We start from the raw sequence: 18,813 nt of genomic DNA, 5'->3' as shown, positions 1-18,813 counted from the left end.
TGGTATAATCTTTAAAATGAATGAGAGCGTTGGAGCAACGTGAAATCAATTCTAAAACTACATTACTTTCCCTTTTAGGTGCTAAGGATGCTTCGTGCGTGGCCTTGTCTTTTTTTATAATCTTTTTCAATGGACGAGTAGATTATATGTTAGGATTAAACTATGAGGTTGGTGATATTGTTGAATAGCGAAATAATGTTCTTCCAGCCCAAAATACATTTTAAATGTGTTGCACTCTTTTTATAAATCACGTACGGTCCATTATATATTACAAAACGTTATATAAATTTTAGAACTATTGTTCGACTAAGTTTTTTCGTCCATCTATCATACCATTGAAGGCAGTACTGGAGGCAAATTTTTTACCAAAGAGAATAAAAAGTAAAACTAGCGGAGGCAAAATTGTTACCAAAGAGAATAAAAAATAAAAATAAAATAAACATGTAGAAAAGTCAATAAAATTTATCATCTAATGTATATATAAAGAATTAAAATTTAACTTTATAAAAATAATATATTTTTCGGGGAAGAGTGTTTGAATTTTCGAACCCCCCTCCCTCCGCCCATGTTGAGTGGTCCACTTCGATAGGTAGAGAGGATGGCATATCATGCTAGTTGTCTACTCGTCTCTAGAAGTTTCTGATAGAAATTGCTCTAACCAATTGATCGAATGGTGTAGATCCACTAAACGTCCTCACTAATGTGCAATTAACTCATTTTGTAAGGCTAAATCATAGGCTTTTTAATCACAACCCGCAAATGTTTATGTTTGACCAAAAAATATAACTTTCGGTTAAACTATTAAATTTACTTGGTACAGGGCTAAATCTAACTAAGGATAATAACTCTAGATATTAACACAAAAGCGTATAGCAGATGAGACAGATTTTGTGTATGGTTGGTGACAATAAATGTAAAAATACTCTTAAAGCAAGAACATTAAGGTGATATAACTAACAATAAGTGTCAATAAATGACATTTAAGTAAATAAAGAGAATGATTCACCAAATAATGGATGGGTGGGGCGAATATTTTGCATGACAATGATGAATGACAGATAGATCCAAGATTCCCATGAACAATCCTCGAATCTGACGGAAAGGTCGGGAATAATATGAACAAGAATATTTGTGAAAAGGTAATCTTGGTGTCTTTTTTAGAGAGAAAGTCTTCAACTCAAAAGTGTTCTTATCAGAATGAATATTACCTGCCCCTATCATTGTCTATTCTTTTTATATATATGGGGCATTTTTCCTAGGAAACTCTAGTGGTACAAATGCAGGGAATATCCACTAGAATATTCCCTTGTAGTACCATATCTTGACTAATTAGCCGTTGCAAGTCTCTTCATCAATAGTCGATCTCGACTTCGACCCTTGTTGACATCTTGACTGCAATTTCCGTCGATATCTTGACCACGGCTCATGTCGGCACCTCGACCATTGACCTCGCTGCATCTTGGGCGAGCTCGATCGATAACTTTCTTTAATGCCATATCACACTAAATATTCTGAAGACGGATTTTGGCCTATACAGTTAGTCCCTCCGCTTATTAAGGTCGAGCCGGGACGACCTTGATGAGCGGACTCTGTACGTCATAGTTGACAAAATGGGGTGAGCAAGTTGGGTAGCGGCGCTTTAGGCGGGGTGGTAACATGACTTTTCGTGGGATGTAAACTTTGGGGATGCATTGTTTTAGAATGACGTCACGACATCATGCGTCAATATGACGCGTTTTCCCGACGCCTTGCGTTGTTTCTTGCGCCACTGATGTTTTGATACATGCGCTGGGTAATGATGGCCTGATTTATCGGTCTCGGTGCTTGAACACTTATAAATAGGGATCTGAGGCCATTCGTGCTTGTTTTGCATCCCCCTAATATCGAATCCTCTGTATTTCTTTCCTTCATACTCCATACTGAACCCTAGTCTCCTTTTTGCTTCGTCGTTGTGTGTCCAATCTCCTGATTCCAGCGATCTTCGTTGCTTCCAACTCCTGTGCTTAAAACATCCTCTTTCAAGAATATGGTTAACGCACCCTCTAGCTCTGGTACGACGGCTAACCCTACTCCCTTGGCGGTACGTATGCCTCCTCACGGCGACGATGTTTCTGTTGCCCTTGAGGATGATAGATTTTCTACGGTGGAGTAAATAATTCCTCATAGCGAAAATACTACATCTGACTTTTCAAAGTTACGTGAAGATGACCCTGAGGCCTCGGCATCGATGATGAACGAGGTCGATCTCGCTGAATTTAAGGCAAAGTTTGAAATTTCGACTCACATAGATTTGGTTCCGGCGGGACGCGACGTGGTACAAATACACCGCCCAGAATACTGCACGTTCTACGCGTATCCATTCTATGTATGCTATTCCTTTCCTCTTCTTCCATTGTCGGAGGAATTTTGCCGCTACTACGGCGTATGCCCGACCCAACTCTCCCCTTATATCTACAAACTTATCCGCATGTTGACGAAATATGCAGAATTGGCTGGCCATGTCACCTGATGCACCTCTTCGTCCCTAGTTTCTATAGAGTGATAATGATGCGTCTTCGTCACCGAGGAAGCAAAAGTTTTGTAGTGAAGATGGATGACAAAGCAAATCGTCAATTCTGGCTCAGCTACTTCTTCGTCAAAACCGAGGACGTGGTGGCCAACGTGCTCGTAAGTAACTCTTGCCAAGCGTTTGTTTTACCCATTTTTAGTTGTAGTCTAACGTTACGTCTTTTCCTCGCGCAACCGAGACTTTGCCCCTCCTTTGGTTGCGGACTTTCATGACTGGGTCAGCTAGGTCTTACCTCTCACAGTAGGGATGAATGGCCGGCTTTTATTAAGAAATTCGGGCCCGTGTCTTCAATAACATGTGAGCTCGTCTATCTGTATTCATCCATACGTAGTTTATCTTTTGTCCATACCGTTTTGACCTCATGGTTGCCTGCTCGTTATGATTTTGTGCAGGAAGTGACATTTTTCAAACTTTTCTATTGCAGCCCGAGGACCTTCGAGAAAGCGGAAGGCTCCTGCTCTAGCGTTCCGCAAAAGGAAGGCAACTTCTACTCCTTTTGCCATTGTGAGGTCTACTCGGTCATCGACTGAGCCTGCCACGAGACTCTCAACTTCTCCTCTGCATCATCTAATAGATGAGGACGATGAAGATGAGTCATTAACAAATGGTGATAATTTGCTCCCTCGTAAGAGGCGATCTGTAGATGTCGGAGAAGGAGCTGTCAATGCGGGGAGCTCAGTGATGGAGGATTTCGTCATCTGAGAAATGATGACCATAGATCTTGGAAATGAGCCGAGTTACCTCCCATGATTCTGCCGTCATCGGGGACCGATAAGGGTACGTCTCTCCCTGAGGCCGTGGTGGATTTTGAGGGGCCGTCGGTGAGAGTCCCTGACGCCTTACGACAGGATGAGTGATAAGTGGGGATTTTGACTACTTATTTACGCCTTTTGACTTTCGTTTTAGTTCAAAAATACTTAAAGGTATTCCCGAAAACTAATGAAATATACTTACTTGTAGGAGTATTGGAAAATGAGCCAAAGTGATGAAATTCAACTCAAGAAGGAGTGGTTTGGAACAAGGACAAAAATCAAGCAAAAGGCTAAAGTGCGGACCGCAGAATTTTGTCTGCGGCCGCATAACAAGAAGAAAATTTGATGGTGCTGTAATGCAAAGTGCGGACCGCACAATAATTGTGCGGCCGCAGAAGCCAAGGTTCAGAGAGTTGGGAATTCAAGACAATCAAGATCTGCGGACCGCATTATAATTGTGCGGCCGCAGAAATCAAATGTGTGGCCACACCCAGAATTGTGCGGTCCGCAGAACTCAAGATGCGCGGCCGCACCCAGAATTGTAGAACTCAAGAAGTGCGGCCCAGTTCAGAATTGTGCGGCCGCAAAAACCACTCCTGTCAAGAGCTGCAGCAAAGTACGAACTGCACACAGAATTGTACGGCCGCAGAACCTCCTAAAGGGCAATTTTGTCCGAAAATTTCAGCTTTGTATAAATAGACTACTTTCACGAAATTAGGTTAAGTTGGGAATATGTGAAAGTTGGTAGCCGTTTTTCTTTACTGTTTTAGCAAACTTTATCATAGCTTGTCAATTTTACATTGGAATTTCATTTATTTATGAGTTTAATTATCTTTTCTTCTTTATTTTCTTCATCACCCACTATAAGTAGCTAAATTTCTAGATAGGGTTTTGATCCAACCCTAGTGTGGGTACCTAATGGGTGTTTGATTTAGGGCTTGTTTATGGTTGGGTGTGTAATATTTAGCCTAGTTCTTATTATAATTGTAGAATTAATGGTTGCAAACATTGATTTAAGCCTATTTGACTTAGTCTCTACTTGAGAAAGAGAGACTTAGTCTAGAAAAACTTGGCCAACAAGAAATTGGGATGAACTCAAGAAATTGATAGACCCAATTAAAGGGTTGAATCTAGAAATAGTAAAACCTGACTTGAGCATCTATCAACTGTTTTGTGCATTACCCATTTGGACTTGAAAAAGCCAAATCGGGCAAAATCACTCTATTATCGAGAGGTATTGAGTGGGTAATTGTGTGTTGATTTCTATAATACATCCCGACCAACAAAACCTGCTCTAAATCCCACACCCCATTAGGCAAGAACCTAGGTGGAAGTCACAGCCTTAGATCTTTTACATACTTGAAAAAAGACAACACCAAAAATATTATTCTTTAGCTTTACATTTGCAATCTGTAGCATAACTTAGAAGTAGAATCAAAACACAGTTTGTGGAAGAGCATCTTAGATAATTTACGTGTTTAGTCCAAATATATACCTAATTCCATCTACGCTCCCTGTGGATTCGATCCCGACTCCTACTTGGGGTATTATTATTGCAATCGACCGCTTTATAACCCCAAATTGAGGTGTGATTTGGGCGAGATCAATGAGCCATAGGCCTCGCTACCAGCCGAGGATCCTTCTTCCCATGTTTACACAAAGGGGAAAAGCGTGGCCGAAGAAGGTTACGAGACGGGCTCCGATATGGATGCTGAGGAGGTGAGAACGATGAGGGAAGGGCTCACCCGACTTGAGGTGAGATTGGAGGGGACCACACGGACCATTGCGATCCCCTTGGATCGGTATTTGCTGGTGGATACCGAGGATGTAGTTACTTCTCTTGGTCCCCTTTGTTCCGATGTGGAGGGTAAAACCCTTAAGAAGCTAAAGGATGCTACCTTGTCAAGAAGTATGATCGGCCTCGCTCTTAGTGTAAGCCCTTTTGATATTTTCTTCATTCTTTTTTCTTGTTGAACTCAGTTTCATTCTTATTCCTTATTTTCTATCTTTCTTTCAGACCGTGATTTTGGAGATCGAGAGCGCCCGACGGGAGAAGAGGCATAAGGCCATTTTTTAGAAGATGGGGCGGAAGTATCGCGAATACCGTGATAAAACCGCGAGCTTTGCAGGCGGTTTGGTGGGAGCAATAATTTCCGGGCTCTCCGATATGAACTGAAGGAGAAGGATGACGAGTTGGTGAGGGTCATCAGAAAATGCAGTGAACTCGAGGGGGCGTTAAGGGACAGAGAAGAAGAACTCGAGGTGAGTAAGGGGTTGAGGCTCAATGCGCCGATCTTCAAGCCCAAGTGATTTCGTTGCGTGTCAAGCTCGAGGAGTGTCAACTCAAAGTGGACACTCTGAGTAGCAAGGTTGCTGATAAGGCGGCAGGCTTAGAGAAGGCGAAGTTAGCTCAGTTGTCGGCTTTGAGAAAGGCGAAGGCTTTCACAATCACGATCCGCATTCTTCGTTTTGAGCGGGAGATTGCTTTAGAGACGGCTAGGATCAGGGATGAGCAGCTTGATGAGCGGATAGGGGAGCTGAAGAAAGAGGCCTCGAGCCTCGGTGATCGATTTGCATCTCTCGAGGCCGAGAAGGCACAGTTGTTGGCTCAGCTGGTCTCGTCTCGCATTTCTGCCTTTCCTGATGTTTTGCGGGATTTGTACGAGGAATGGATTCACGAAGAGTCTCAGCTGGATATATTCACGAATCTGATGGGGGCAGGAGCTGTTTTAAAAGACAACTTCGAAGATGCACGTGCTAAGGCACGTAAAGCTCGGTTTGCTTGTGGCTATGACCCCGCTACACTGGAAGCTGACAACAACGAGGAGGGTACGATCGTGGATCGGATCAAATAAGATGCCTGGTATGAGGATGAATATCCCGCTAGCGATGGCGAGGAGATGGGTGGAGACGGTCTGGGTAATCAAGCGGGTGGCGCTGCTGGGCAAGACGGTGATTAGTTGTTCTTTTTTGTTTTAGCCGCAGACGTGTGTACTTTTTGTAGGTGTGCAACCTTTGTAAAAAAATATATTCCAAGTATGAAGTGTTAGTTTTGTTATTCGTACCTGATTCCTATTCTTTGTTCGGATTTGTGTGCTTTTTTGATTTTGTTGCCTGATTACCTTTGTCGTAACAAATTTGTTTGAGTGGGCCGAACGACGTTGAAAGTGGCCTCTATTTAGTTAAGGCCGTGGGCCAAATAGGTGTTAATTTAAATGAGGTCGACTCTAACCTTTAATTAATTGAGACTGTGGGCCGAATATGTGTTAATTTGAATGAGGTCAAATGTAACCCTTAATTAATTGAGACTGTGGGCCGAATAGGTGTTAATTCAAACGAGATCGAATGTAACATTAATTAATTAAGGTCGTGGGCCGAGTAGGTGTTAATTCGAATAAGGTCAAAATGTGACCTTTAATTAATTGAGGCCATGGGCCGAATAGGTGTTAATTCAAACGAGGTCGAATATAATCTTTAATTAATTGAGGTCGTGGGCTGAGTAGGTGTTAATTCGAACGAGGTCGAAGGCCGTGGGCCGAATAGGTGTTAATTCGAACGAGGTCGAATGTAACCTTTAATTAATTGAGGCCATGGGCCGAGTAGGAGCTAATTCGAACGAGGTCGAATTTAACCTTTAATTAATTGAGGCCATGGGCCTAGTAGGTACTAATTCAAACGAGGTCGAATGTAAATTTTACTTGGGGAGAGCATAAATAAACTTCATGTACTTGTACTTTATTCATATTCTTGGAGAGACTTACATATTTTCCTAGCGCTGTCTGGTAGTTTAGTCCCAGTCCCAGTCTATCTAGTCCCTTCATTGGTCGAGCTGGAAAAGAGTGAGGGGTCGAGCAATGAACTGGTCATCTAGTGTCTTAGTTAGTGCGCACTTCAATCCTGAAGTATCCTTGTCATCGCCTCATTAAAAACCTCATAAAGGAAACCCAATTGGGACAAAACTCGAGTGAGGGAAAAAGAGTGCAGCTCTAGGGACCTCATTCTTAAAAAAGTTAAAGTACTTGAGGTGTGTAATGTTCCAGTTGTTTGGTAGTCGCTTTCCTTCCATTGTATCTAGTGTGAATGACCCTTTGCATGCTGTTGCTGTGCTTTTGTAGGGGCCGTCCCAGTTTGTTCCTAGTTTGCCTTCCTGTGAGTCTTTGCTTGCTGGTGTTTTAGCTTTAAGCACGTAGTCCCCGACTTTAAGTGGCATGATCTTTGCCCTCTTGTTATAGTAGCGTTCTGCTTGTTTCTTTTGGGCGACCATTCTTATGTAGGCCATATCTCTTCGTTCCCCAACTTCGTCGAGTTTCTACCTTCTATTGTTATCGTTCTGGGGTCCGCTTTCGCGGAAGTATCTTAGACTAGGCTCCTCGACCTCTACTGGTATTACTGCATCAATCTCATAGACTAACGAGTATGGCGTTTCACCTGTGCTCATTTTTGGCGTTGTTCGCTAGGCTTAGAGTACTTCTGGTAATATCTCTGACCACAGTCCCTTGGCGTCTTCGAGCTTCTTCTTCATGATGTTCAGTATTGACTTGTTCGAGGCCTCCGCTTGCCCGTTACCAGTGGGGTGGTAAGGCGTTGATAGTATTCTTTAGATGTGCCATTTTTCAAAAAAGTCGGCGACCTTCTTTCCTGCAAATTTAGGTCCGTTGTCGCAGCTGATTTCTTTGGGGAGAACGAAACGGCATATGATGTTCTTACATATGAAGGCGATTATTTCATGTTCGCGTATTTGGGCTAATTCTCCTGCTTCCACCCATTTAGAGAAATAATCAGTTAAAACCAAGAGAAATCATACGTTACCTCGTCTAGCTGGGAGGGGGCCCACAATATCCATTTCCTATTTGATAAATGGCCAAGGAGAAGTTACTGAGTGTAGGTGTTCGCCTGCTTAGTGAATCATTGGGGCGTACTTCTGGCATTGCTCACATTGTTTCACGAAATTTGAAGCCTCTTTTTTCATAGTGAGCCAATAGTATCCTTCTCGTATGAGGCACCTGACCAAAGCTCGAGTGCTGGAGTGAGATTCACAGTGGACTTCGTACACTTCTTCAAGGACGCGCCACATCTGATTTGGGCCCAAGCATTTTGCCAGGGGGCCTCATATGTCCTTTTGTACAGATCGTTATGAACGATGTTGTACCTGGCCGCTTGCATTCGCAGCTTCTTGGCCTCTTTTTTTTTTATCATTGGTGAGTATGCCGTCCTGCAAATATGTAAAAATATGGTTGCGCCAGTCCAAATTTAGGTTTATTGTTCTTACCTCGATTTGGTCTATCGAAGAGTTGAGGAGGTGGACCACATTTTGGTCTCTGGTTGTGATGTTTTTGGTGGTTGCTGCTAATTTGGCGAGGCCATCAGCCTCGATATTCCGTGCTCGGAGAATCTGGTCGAGCTGACATTCATCGAACTCGGGTAGTAGTTTGTAGATTTTGGTCCGGTATTTTTGTAACCTTTCCTCTTTGATTTGGAAAGTCCATGTGACTTGGTTGACCATAAGCTGAGAATCGCAATGCAACTTTAGCCGCTTCGCCCCGTATTTGAGTGCTAGTCTTAGTCCTGCAATTGCGGCCTCATACTCGGCCTCGTTTTAGTCATGTCCGGGCACCTTATGGACTGGAGAATCACTTTGCCTATTGGGACTTCGAGTATGAGTCCCAGCCCGGACCCCGACGCATTAGATGCATCATCGGTGTATAAGACCCAGATGTCGTGTATTTGGGAATAAGTGTGGACGACTTTATTTTTGACTTCGGGAAGTATGTGCGCACTGAAGTCGGCGAGGACCTGAGACTTTATCGCCATTTGCGGTCGATATATAATATCGTGCTTGCTTAGTTCGATGGCACATTTGGCCAATCTTCCTGAAAGTTCGGGTTTGTGTAAAATGCTTCTTAAGGGGAAAGTCTTGACGACCGATATGGGGTGGCATTAGAAATACGGTTTAAGCTTCCGTGAAGCTACGACTAAGGCCAGAGCCAACTTTTCAAGATGGGGGTACCTTGTCTCGGTGTCGACTGGTGTCCTACTAATGTAATAGATGGGAGATTGCGTACCTTTATTTTCTTGGACTAAGACTGCGCTCACAGCTACTTCGGACACGACAAGATAGACGAGGAGAGGATGTCCTGGTATCAGTTTTGAGAGCAACAATGGCGAGGATAGGTACACCTTTAACTCCTTCAGTGCTTGGACACACTCAGGGGTCCATTGGAGGCCATTCTCTTTTTTGAGTACGCCGAAGAACTTGTGGCACCTATCGGAGGATCGCGAGATGAACCTTGACAGAGCAACGATACGACCGGTTAGCTTCTGGACTTGCTTTTTAGTGGTCAAGTGCTCTGGTATACCCTCGATGGCCTTGATTTGGTCGGGATTGACCTCGATACCCCGTTGTGACACTGGAAAACCCAAGAATTTCCCTGAGGCCACGCCGAATGCACATTTCTCGGGGGTATAGTTTCATGCTGTTTTGCCTAAGTATGCCGAATGCTTCTCTTAAGTGGTCGATGTGATTTTCTTTCCTTTTGGACTTGACCAACATGTCGTCGATACATACCTCTATCGTTGTTCCGAGTTGTTCTTTGAATATCTTCATTACCAACCTTTGGTAACTTGCCCCCGCATTTTTCAGTCCGAAAGGCATGACCCTGTAGGAGTACGTCCCCTAGTGGGTTATGAAGGTGGTCTTTTCCCGATCCTCTTCTGCCATAAGTATCTGGTTGCACCCGAGTAGGCGTCCTAGAAACTTAGCAACTCATGCCCGGCTGTCGCGTCGATGATCTGGTTGATGTGGGTTAATGGGAACGAATCCTTAGGGAAAGCTTTGTTCAGGTCAGTAAAGTCTACACACATCCACCACATATCGTTCTTCATTTTCACCATGACCACGCTGGCGATCAATTGGGGGGTACTTCGACTCCCTGATGGAACCATTTTCCAATAATTTTTCCACTTCTTCGTGCACTGCGTCATTGATGGCGGAGTTGAACTTACGTCAAACCTGCCTCACCATGGTAGAGTGGATCGACGTTTAATTTATGTGTGGCGATCTCCTTTGGGATACCTAGCATATCTGCATGGCTAAAATCAAACAAGTCCGAGTTAGCGATTAAAAATTCACGAAACTTACCCGATTTTTGAAGTTTACAGTCAATGTAAGCTTTCTTGATGTGGTCGTTCCCGTTTAATTGGATGGGGTCGAGGTCCTCTATGGTCGATCCTGTGGCCTTGACCAGGTCGAGGTCTTTGATGACGTCTCTGCTGTCATCACGTATCGACCTTGACCCTGTTGATTGTTATGCCTCTTTCTCTTTCTCTCTCATTTGTTGGGCGGCCCTGCAGTCCAGGGCGATGCAGTAGCACACTTGGGATGTGCATTGTTTCTCGCATATGCTGAATATGCCCCATGGAGTTGGGAATTTGATTACCTGGTACAAGCTGGAGGGTATGGCTTTCATGGTGTGTATCCACGATCGCCCTATTATGGCGTTGTATGTCATGTCCTAGTCCATGATGTGGAATGAGGTCTCCAGAGTGAATCCACCCGCCAGGACGGGGAGTGTGATCTCGATAGATATTCGTTGAACTGCATTGTTAAAGCTTGTTAGTGTGATATATCATGGTACTATCTTGTCCTCGAGTTTCATTTGTGTGAGTACTCGAGGATGGGTAATACATGCACCGCTCCCATCATCTTCCATAATTCGTCTCGCGTCGGTATCTAAATTTTTTAAAGTAATAACAAGAACGTTATGGTGAGGGAATGCCAAACCGTTGGTATCTGACTTATCAAAGATGATACTTTCTTCGAGTTTATTATACCGTTCGTGGGTGAATGACCGTTTGAACTTGTGGGTTGCGGTGAACTTCACACTGTTGATGGAAGAGTCGTATCCACCGCCGATGATCATGTGGATGGTACGGGCTGGCGAGGGCAGCTTCGGCGGCCGTTGATGTTTGTGTCCCCTGGAAAAGTTGGTCTTTCCCCGATCGCTTAGCAATTCTTTGAGGTGTCCCTGTCGCAATATGTTTATGACCTCCTATCTTAGGGCGATGCAATCTTTGGTTTTGTGTCCTCGCTCTTGATGGAACTCGTAGAGGGCATCTGATTTTCTAGTATTCGAATCCAACCTCATCTTTTGTGGCCACTTAACCTTTGGTCCGACCTTCTCCAAGGCATAGACGATCTCTGTAGGTGACATGCAAAAGTTGTGAGCGGATAGTAAATAGGGCATATCTCTTTCATTCCGGTGAGCCACTGTTCTTGATTGGGGTAGGCCTTCTTCATGGGGAGGTGAGGATACAACGACAATTCTGATATATGGGAGATGTTGTTCCCGGTTTGGCCGTGAGGCCACTGGATCTCTTTTGATATCATTTCTCCAATCTTTTCTGGATTTTTCTTGTGCTGAGGTCAGTCGATGAGTTGGTCCATTGAGGTCGTCTTCGTTTGCTCGAACTTCAGCACATTATGTATTATGTATTTCATCCCAAGTTGTTGGGGGGTACTTTATAAGCCAACTTAATAATTTTCTTGTCACTCTTGAACCATTTCTGTTCAGCCCGTTTTGAAAAGCGGCCACCGCCATTTCTTCTGACACATTGGGCAAAGTCATTCTCACTCGGTTGAAACGGGCGAGGAAGTCCCTCAGTCCTTATCTCGGGGACTGTTTGATAGCAAAAATATCATTCACTTTTGCCTCGGCTTTCTTGGCCCCGGGATGGACCATCACGAACTTATCGGCCATTTTCTCGAAGGTTTCGATAGAATGAGCTGGCAGTTGTGAGTACTAGGGTAATTCCCCTCCGTGAGGGTTTCCCCAAATTTTTTCAGCATAATGGAGGATACTTGTTCTTTGGCGAGGTCATTGCCTTTCACAGCGGTGACGTAGTGGGTCACATAATCCTTGGGGTCGGTCGTGCCATCGTATATCTTCAGGTAAGGCGGCATTTTGAAAGTCTATGGTATGACATGTGGGGCAGCACTACCATTGTACAGCTTTTCGATGAACCGACTGACATCTCTCTTCGGCAATAACTTTGGAGCGCCCGGTATTTTATCGACCCTTTCTTGGTGCTCTATCATTTGATCCCGAAGTGCCTTGTTCTCATTTTTCATTTCCTCTATCCTTTTAAAAATGGTTGTGAGAGCGTCATCGCCTGCATTGTTAACAATATTGTGAGTGATACCTGCCATCGCGGGTGGGGGGGAGGATGATCATGTTGCTTGTTTATTGGTGGTGCAGCACATGTTCTCGCATTTGCTGCGGCCGCATCCTGAACGAGTTTATGGAGGGCGCTGGTCAGTGTATCAGTCAGCCAGGCCTCAAGGAGTTTCCTTATCGTTGGCGGCATCTCCCCTCCCACAGATGTGGAGGCTATCTAAGGGAATTTGTGATGCTGCAGTGGGGAGGGGGTGATCCACCTCACCTAGGGGAGGCATTGGGCGTTGTGTCCTCGTCCACTACTTCAGAGCTTTCGTGGATAATGTCCATGAGGTTGGTTGGGAGGTCACTCATTATTCTCATTCTTTATTCTTTGTTACCTTCCATGTTAGATCTGTGCATGCAGAGAGAAAGAAGGTTCTTCTTTTCGTTTTCTCTTCTTTTTTTTTTACGTCAACAACCAGTGCCGGTAGTAGATCTAGAAGAAACTAAGTGATTTAGTTAGAAAATTCCCACAGACGGCACCAAATTGTTTGACCAAAAAATATAATCTCCAATTAAACTATTAAATTTACTTGGTACAAGGCTAAATCTAACTAAGAATAATAACTCTAGATATTAGCACAAAAGTGTATAGCAGATGGGACAGATTCTGTGTATGGTTGGTGATGATAAATGTAAAAATACTCTTAAAGCAAGAACATTAAGGGATATAACTAACAATAAGTGTAAATAATCCTCGGATATGATGGAAAGGTCGGGAATAATATGAACAAGAATATTGGTGAAAAGGTAATCTTGGTGTCTTTTTCAGAGAGAAAGTCTTCTTCTCAAAAGTGTTCTTATTAGAATGAATATTACTTGCCCCAATCATTGTCTCTTCTTTCTATATTTATGGGGCATTTTTCATAGGAAACTCTAGTAGTACAAATGCAAGGAATATCCACCAGAATATTTCCTTGTAGTACCCTATCTTGCCGTTGCAAGTCTCTTTATCAATAGTCGATCTCGCCCTCAACCCTTGTTAATATCTTGACTGCAATTTCCGTCGATATCTTGACCAGGGCTTATGTCGGCACCTCGGCCATTGACCTCGTTATATCTTGGGCAAGCTCGACCGATAACTTTCTTTAATGCCATATCACACTAAATATTCTGAAGACAGATTTTGGCCTATACAGTTTAGTCAACCTTAGTATGCATAATAGTGAATTACACCTACGGGAAAGAGGAAGACATAAGAAATCTGGCATTACGGGACAATAGCAAACATGATTTTTATCAAGTGAATTAAAAAAATAAAAAAATATAAAAAACTAAGCAGATGCAATTTAATATACATAAAAAATTTATTTATGTTATATCACGTTAAGGGATTAATATTTATGTAATTTTTAAGGTAAGGAGTTTCGGATAAACTCCTTCCTGTTTGGTACACGTGCTAGTCCGACATGATTTGATGTGCTTACCCTGTGCTGATGCGTGGACATGGCCAGTTTAATTTTCATAATGAAAAAGGGCTATTCTTGTCCCTATCTATTGTGTATTAGTTATTTATACCCCAGTTATACTATTCAACCTTTTGTGTCCCTTCCGTCAGGGTTATTGATAAATCTACCCTCTTATTAACGGACCCAGTCGAAATGGACATGTGGCATAATCTTAAGACACCCGACCATTTTTCTTCTTCTTTTTTTAAATTATCGTTTGGTTACCTATCTTTGCACCCGATTTGAACCCAAGCGCGACCCGATCCATAACCCTTTAATTGGTTCATTTAAATATTACACCCAAATCAAAGAGACTCGTTTCTTTATCTTTAGTGCTATCAGATGCATGTTGTTATCTCTTTATAATTGTATATATACGTATAGAGCAGTATATCGGTATCCTGAATTTTTCCATCAAATCCATTTATCGTTCCATTGAATTAAATATATCTGATAGAAGACGAGGACATGATAAATAAAAGCCAGCTAAGTGAGTAGGCCATACTTTCCTATTATGCAAAAACTAGCGTACAATAAATTTCTAGTTGGTTGCTTCTTGTTTTGCTCCATCTCTTATTGCAAGATCCTTTAATTTTCTCACATTTGTTCCCTAAATCTGTCATTTAATTTCAATAATGTCACAAGATAGTTGTTCGTCTCAAGAAGTTAGTTCGAGGAGGAGGTGTTTATGCGGTATGACTGCCCACTACTTTACGGCTTACACTCCTTGCAACACTGGTCGGAGATTCTATAAATGTCCTAAATCTGATGTGAGTTAATTTATATAATTATCGTGTTGTGATTGTTCGATTCTTTTCTAGCTTGAAATCATTTGAGTTATTTTTCTAGAAAACTTCATATGGTTATTTCGAATGGGTTGATGGAGTATTATCTGACAGAGCTGTGACTGTTATTTGCAAGTTGAAGTCGCAATTGGATGCAGTTAAGCTTGAAAGTCTAAAATTAAAAGAAAAAGTAGAAGCAATGAAGGCCATAATTGAAGTTGGAGAGACCAAAACAAGCATGTTGAAGCCAATGTTGGATGCAACTTATCTCGAAAGGGACTTATTGAAAAATAAAGTTGAAGAAATGGAGGCTACAAATCAACTGGAAAGGACCAATTCCAATAAAATAAATTTAGTTATTTTGAAATCATGAGTCCTATTTGCTACCTTAATTGCAGCTTGTTTGATAAGTTAAATGATATCTAGTGTTGGGCTATTTTGTATTATGAAGTTAAGTTAGGTTGTATAATGAACATGACTTTTAGAGCAATGTATTGTATGTAATTTTGTTGGGTGAAAGGTGAAGTTAAATCTCCTTGCACCACCTATCTTCACTGTTAAAATAGTCTGTTTTGAATAGGAAATTTTCTGTTTTGAACCAGAAATTTGAGAACAAATCAAACGATTTTCTGGTGAACCTATTACAGTAGCTAAATCATGTATTGCTATTACATTTGTTTGAAGATTCTCATCTATTAAAACATTCAAATTTGAGTATCCAACTAGATCAAAACCATCCAAATCTGGGTTTGTTCAACAATAGCTAAGATTCACATAAACTGGTTGATACATATAACATGATATTAAAACGACATAATAAACGGATTAAATAACTATTACTATTAATTTAAAATATTAACTGTTAAGGTACAATTAAATTGACATATGAATGCCATATTATAACCCCAAAAGAAGTTACCACCTAAGTCATACTATGGCATCCAACTGTCATCACCAACCTAACAATAAAAGATTAGTAGTAAATGTATTGGCATAAGCCATAAATTACATCACCAACCAAATTATTTTGACAAAAAACTAAGTCCCAAACCATTACTCCAACATAATACTCTTCTTTCCCTTTCTTGCCTGTAGTTTTTCAATTTTGTTTTGAGCTTGAATCTCTAGTTGGTTGCTAGTTACAACCTATTTTCCCTTCCACGTGAGTCCTCTTGGTGAGTAGGGAAGATTTGAAGGCTCACTCATACCAGTTGAACCACCTCTTAAGGTGATAACTCTTTGTCACAAATGGAAGACTTGATTCTTGTGTCACATGAAGCCTTGTCCTTGTCTTTGAAATAACTTTTGGCCTTATATCATGATCTTCTTCATCTGTAAATTCTGGAGGTCAAGGTCTCCTACTAGTAACATCTCGGAGATTTGAAATGCTATAAAAAAATAGTCGGGGTAGGAATGAACACAAGAGGACTGCTGGAGGCTTGACTATTTTGAGATTGTTGGGGACTTGATAATGGTATTTCTTCATCAATGTCTTCATAATCTATAGTACTTTTCCTTTTCATTTTCTGCTTTCCTTTAGATTGAATATTAGATGACTGCCATAAATAAATAATAAATTGTTAGATAATAGAAAGTCTACTGTTAAAGACTAATAAGAGTAACAATCACCTTTGTAAATCCTTTTGCATTATGATTTGGTTCTCCACAGTTGTTGCAGTTCATAGTTCTCCCTTTCCTTGAAGCAGACCATTCATCATGGCCTGTGATGGGTCTATTTTCTAGAATTGCTCACCCCTAACATGCTGCAACTTATGTGAATAAGTCTTTAGAGCAACCTCTTTGCTATACCACTAATGCATTTGCTCCAGAGGGTCATTCCTCTTGTATATCACTACTCTAATTCTGTGAGGACATGGTATTCCTGAGAGTTGCCATTGCCTGTAACTGCATTGCTTCACTTTCATTTTGACAGTATGTTTATATACTCTTTCTCTAATCTTATAACCAGCATCTCCATTAAAGTGAACCAGATATGTGTGAGCAATCTTCAAATAATCATCATACAATTTCATGCTTTGTGGACTGAAGTCATGAGTCCATGACTTCACTTGATCTTCATGTACTCTCAACAAGGTCATAACCTTAACTATAATGTCTTCCAGCATCTTGATTATTGGTTTATACATTGCATCCAAGATCCATGCATTGAATGACTCTGTGAAGTTATTGTCCACTGCCATGTTCTTGCACATAGTATCAAAATAAGCTCTAAACCATGACTGGGCAGTATAATGTAGCAAATCTCTCACAACATCTTCATCCATATCCCCCATATTCTTTAATTGGTCTTGAAAATCCTCCTCACAAGTAGGGGTGTTCGTCGGTCGGTACGGTACGGTATTTAGATATTTCGGTTCGGTATTTTCGGTATTCGGTATCATAAAATACTATACCAATACCGTACCTAATTAAATTTGGTATGGTTTGGTTTTTTGCCGTTCGATTTCGGTTTATTCGGTACGGTAACTTCGGTTTATTTGGTTCTAAAGCAGCTTCTGAACGTTATATTTAGGGGAGAATAACACCTTAACTAGCCATTAAGATTATAATTAGCCAGCAAAATCAATCTTATGAATGCAACAACACTACACATCATATATGAGACTTCTATAAACAAGAGCACAAGATTAGAATAATGTTTACAAACTTCATCAACATGTAAGTATGTCTGGTCTAAAGCTCTAACTTACATCTCCATAATATGCCAGACACTAGTAAGCTTCTCAAATGTGGCCAAAATAAGTTTTTCACAAGTGTTGTTTACAGAAATCATCCGGGTAACATCCATTAACCACATAGATAAAAATAGGTGGTGCACATGCTTTAACTAAAGAACATGAAACTAGAAACATTCTCCTTAAGCTCTTTGGTAACTGCGGGCTGCAAGGATGACAGGATATTTAAAATTAATCCAATATATATTTCGGTACGGTATTGGTATTTCAGTATTTTTAAAAAAAATACCAAATACCATACCTAATACCAAATTTTTTTAAAATATAAATTAAATACCATACCAGATACCAAAAATTTCGGTTTCGGTATGGTAATTCGGTATTTACCAAATTATGCACAGCCCTACGTACAAGTGCTCCATGCCCACCATCATAGAAGCTTCTTCAACTTTCCAGATCTCCATCTCTTACACCAGTTATCCTCAATGCGTCTAATACAATATCTATAGTTAGCTTCAGAAAGTGTTGTTCTCATAGCCTCAATCAGACCCTTCAAGCCATGAGCAAACAGAAAAGAAAAAAGTTTAAACTATAAAAAAAGAAAGTTTACTTGCTATAAAAAAACAGAAAAAAATTGAAATGAACTAACCTACTAAACTATAAAAAACAGAAAGTTTACTTGCTATAAAAAAATAGAAAACAACTGAAATGAACTAAACTACTAAACTATAAAAAAATAGAAAGTTTACTGAAATAAACTAAAAAAACAGAAAATAACTGAAAAGTACCTTTTGCATGTCTGAGATGAAAGTGTATCCTTCTCTATTCTGTAGGTCCAAAGACCCTTTTAGCAATCCCAAAAACCAGTCCCAAATCCTCTTTGTTTCTTTGTCCACTATAGCCCATGTTATAGGATAAAAATGGTTCATTGAGTCTTGACCAACATCAACTAGAAGTTGTCCTTTAGCTTTTTCCTTAAGAAATATCCTATCCAATCCAATGAAAGGCCTCAAACCAGCCTTAAAACCCATCTTCAGTGCATTGAAACATATATACATTCTTAAAAATCTCCTCTTACCTTCAGCTAGTGTATCTTTTGACAAGTTAATATCACTTCCAGAATTACTGATCTTCAACTCATTGTCATATGCCTTTATCTTATTATACTCATCTTTAAATCTTCCTTGCAGCTTATTAAGAATCGATGCTTTTGCTCTCTTGCATTTTCCATGAATAACATTCAACCCAAATGCATCTTTCAGGTTAACCCTCATCTCTTTCATATTATATTTTGGATTATTTTGTAACTTCTTCTTAAAATAATATGTAATAGTATAATAGTCAATAA

The 18,813-nt window shown here is 41.0% G+C and overlaps 1 protein-coding gene across 1 annotated transcript; it reads right to left on the bottom strand.

Annotated features, from left to right (window-relative positions):
* Positions 1 to 17,876: 17,876 nt before the first annotated feature.
* Positions 17,877 to 18,572, bottom strand: LOC108948598 (uncharacterized). Its single transcript, XM_018777826.3, has 2 exons — positions 18,254 to 18,572; positions 17,877 to 18,015 (listed from the first exon to the last, which is right to left on the bottom strand). Exons 1-2 carry the CDS (start codon positions 18,521 to 18,523, stop codon positions 17,896 to 17,898), a joined length of 390 nt encoding a protein of 129 aa, XP_018633342.1. The 5' UTR covers positions 18,524 to 18,572; the 3' UTR covers positions 17,877 to 17,895.
* Between the last annotated feature and the right edge of the window lie 241 nt (positions 18,573 to 18,813).

This window comes from Nicotiana tomentosiformis, chromosome 3 (genome assembly GCF_000390325.3).
Source record: "Nicotiana tomentosiformis chromosome 3, ASM39032v3, whole genome shotgun sequence".
NCBI classification, from domain to species: Eukaryota; Viridiplantae; Streptophyta; class Magnoliopsida; order Solanales; family Solanaceae; genus Nicotiana; species Nicotiana tomentosiformis.
The sequence above is the reverse complement of the archived record's forward strand: the minus strand, read 5'-3'. Positions and strand labels throughout refer to the sequence as shown.

Bases quoted from the DNA above. Each gene is read 5' to 3' on its own strand.
- LOC108948598 (XM_018777826.3), bottom strand. From the start codon at position 18,523: ATGTATATATGTTTCAATGCACTGAAGATGGGTTTTAAGGCTGGTTTG. The intron at 18,016-18,253 runs GTACTTTTCAGT...CATGGCTTGAAG, and splicing joins TCATCTCAGACATGCAAAAG to GGTCTGATTGAGGCTATGAG.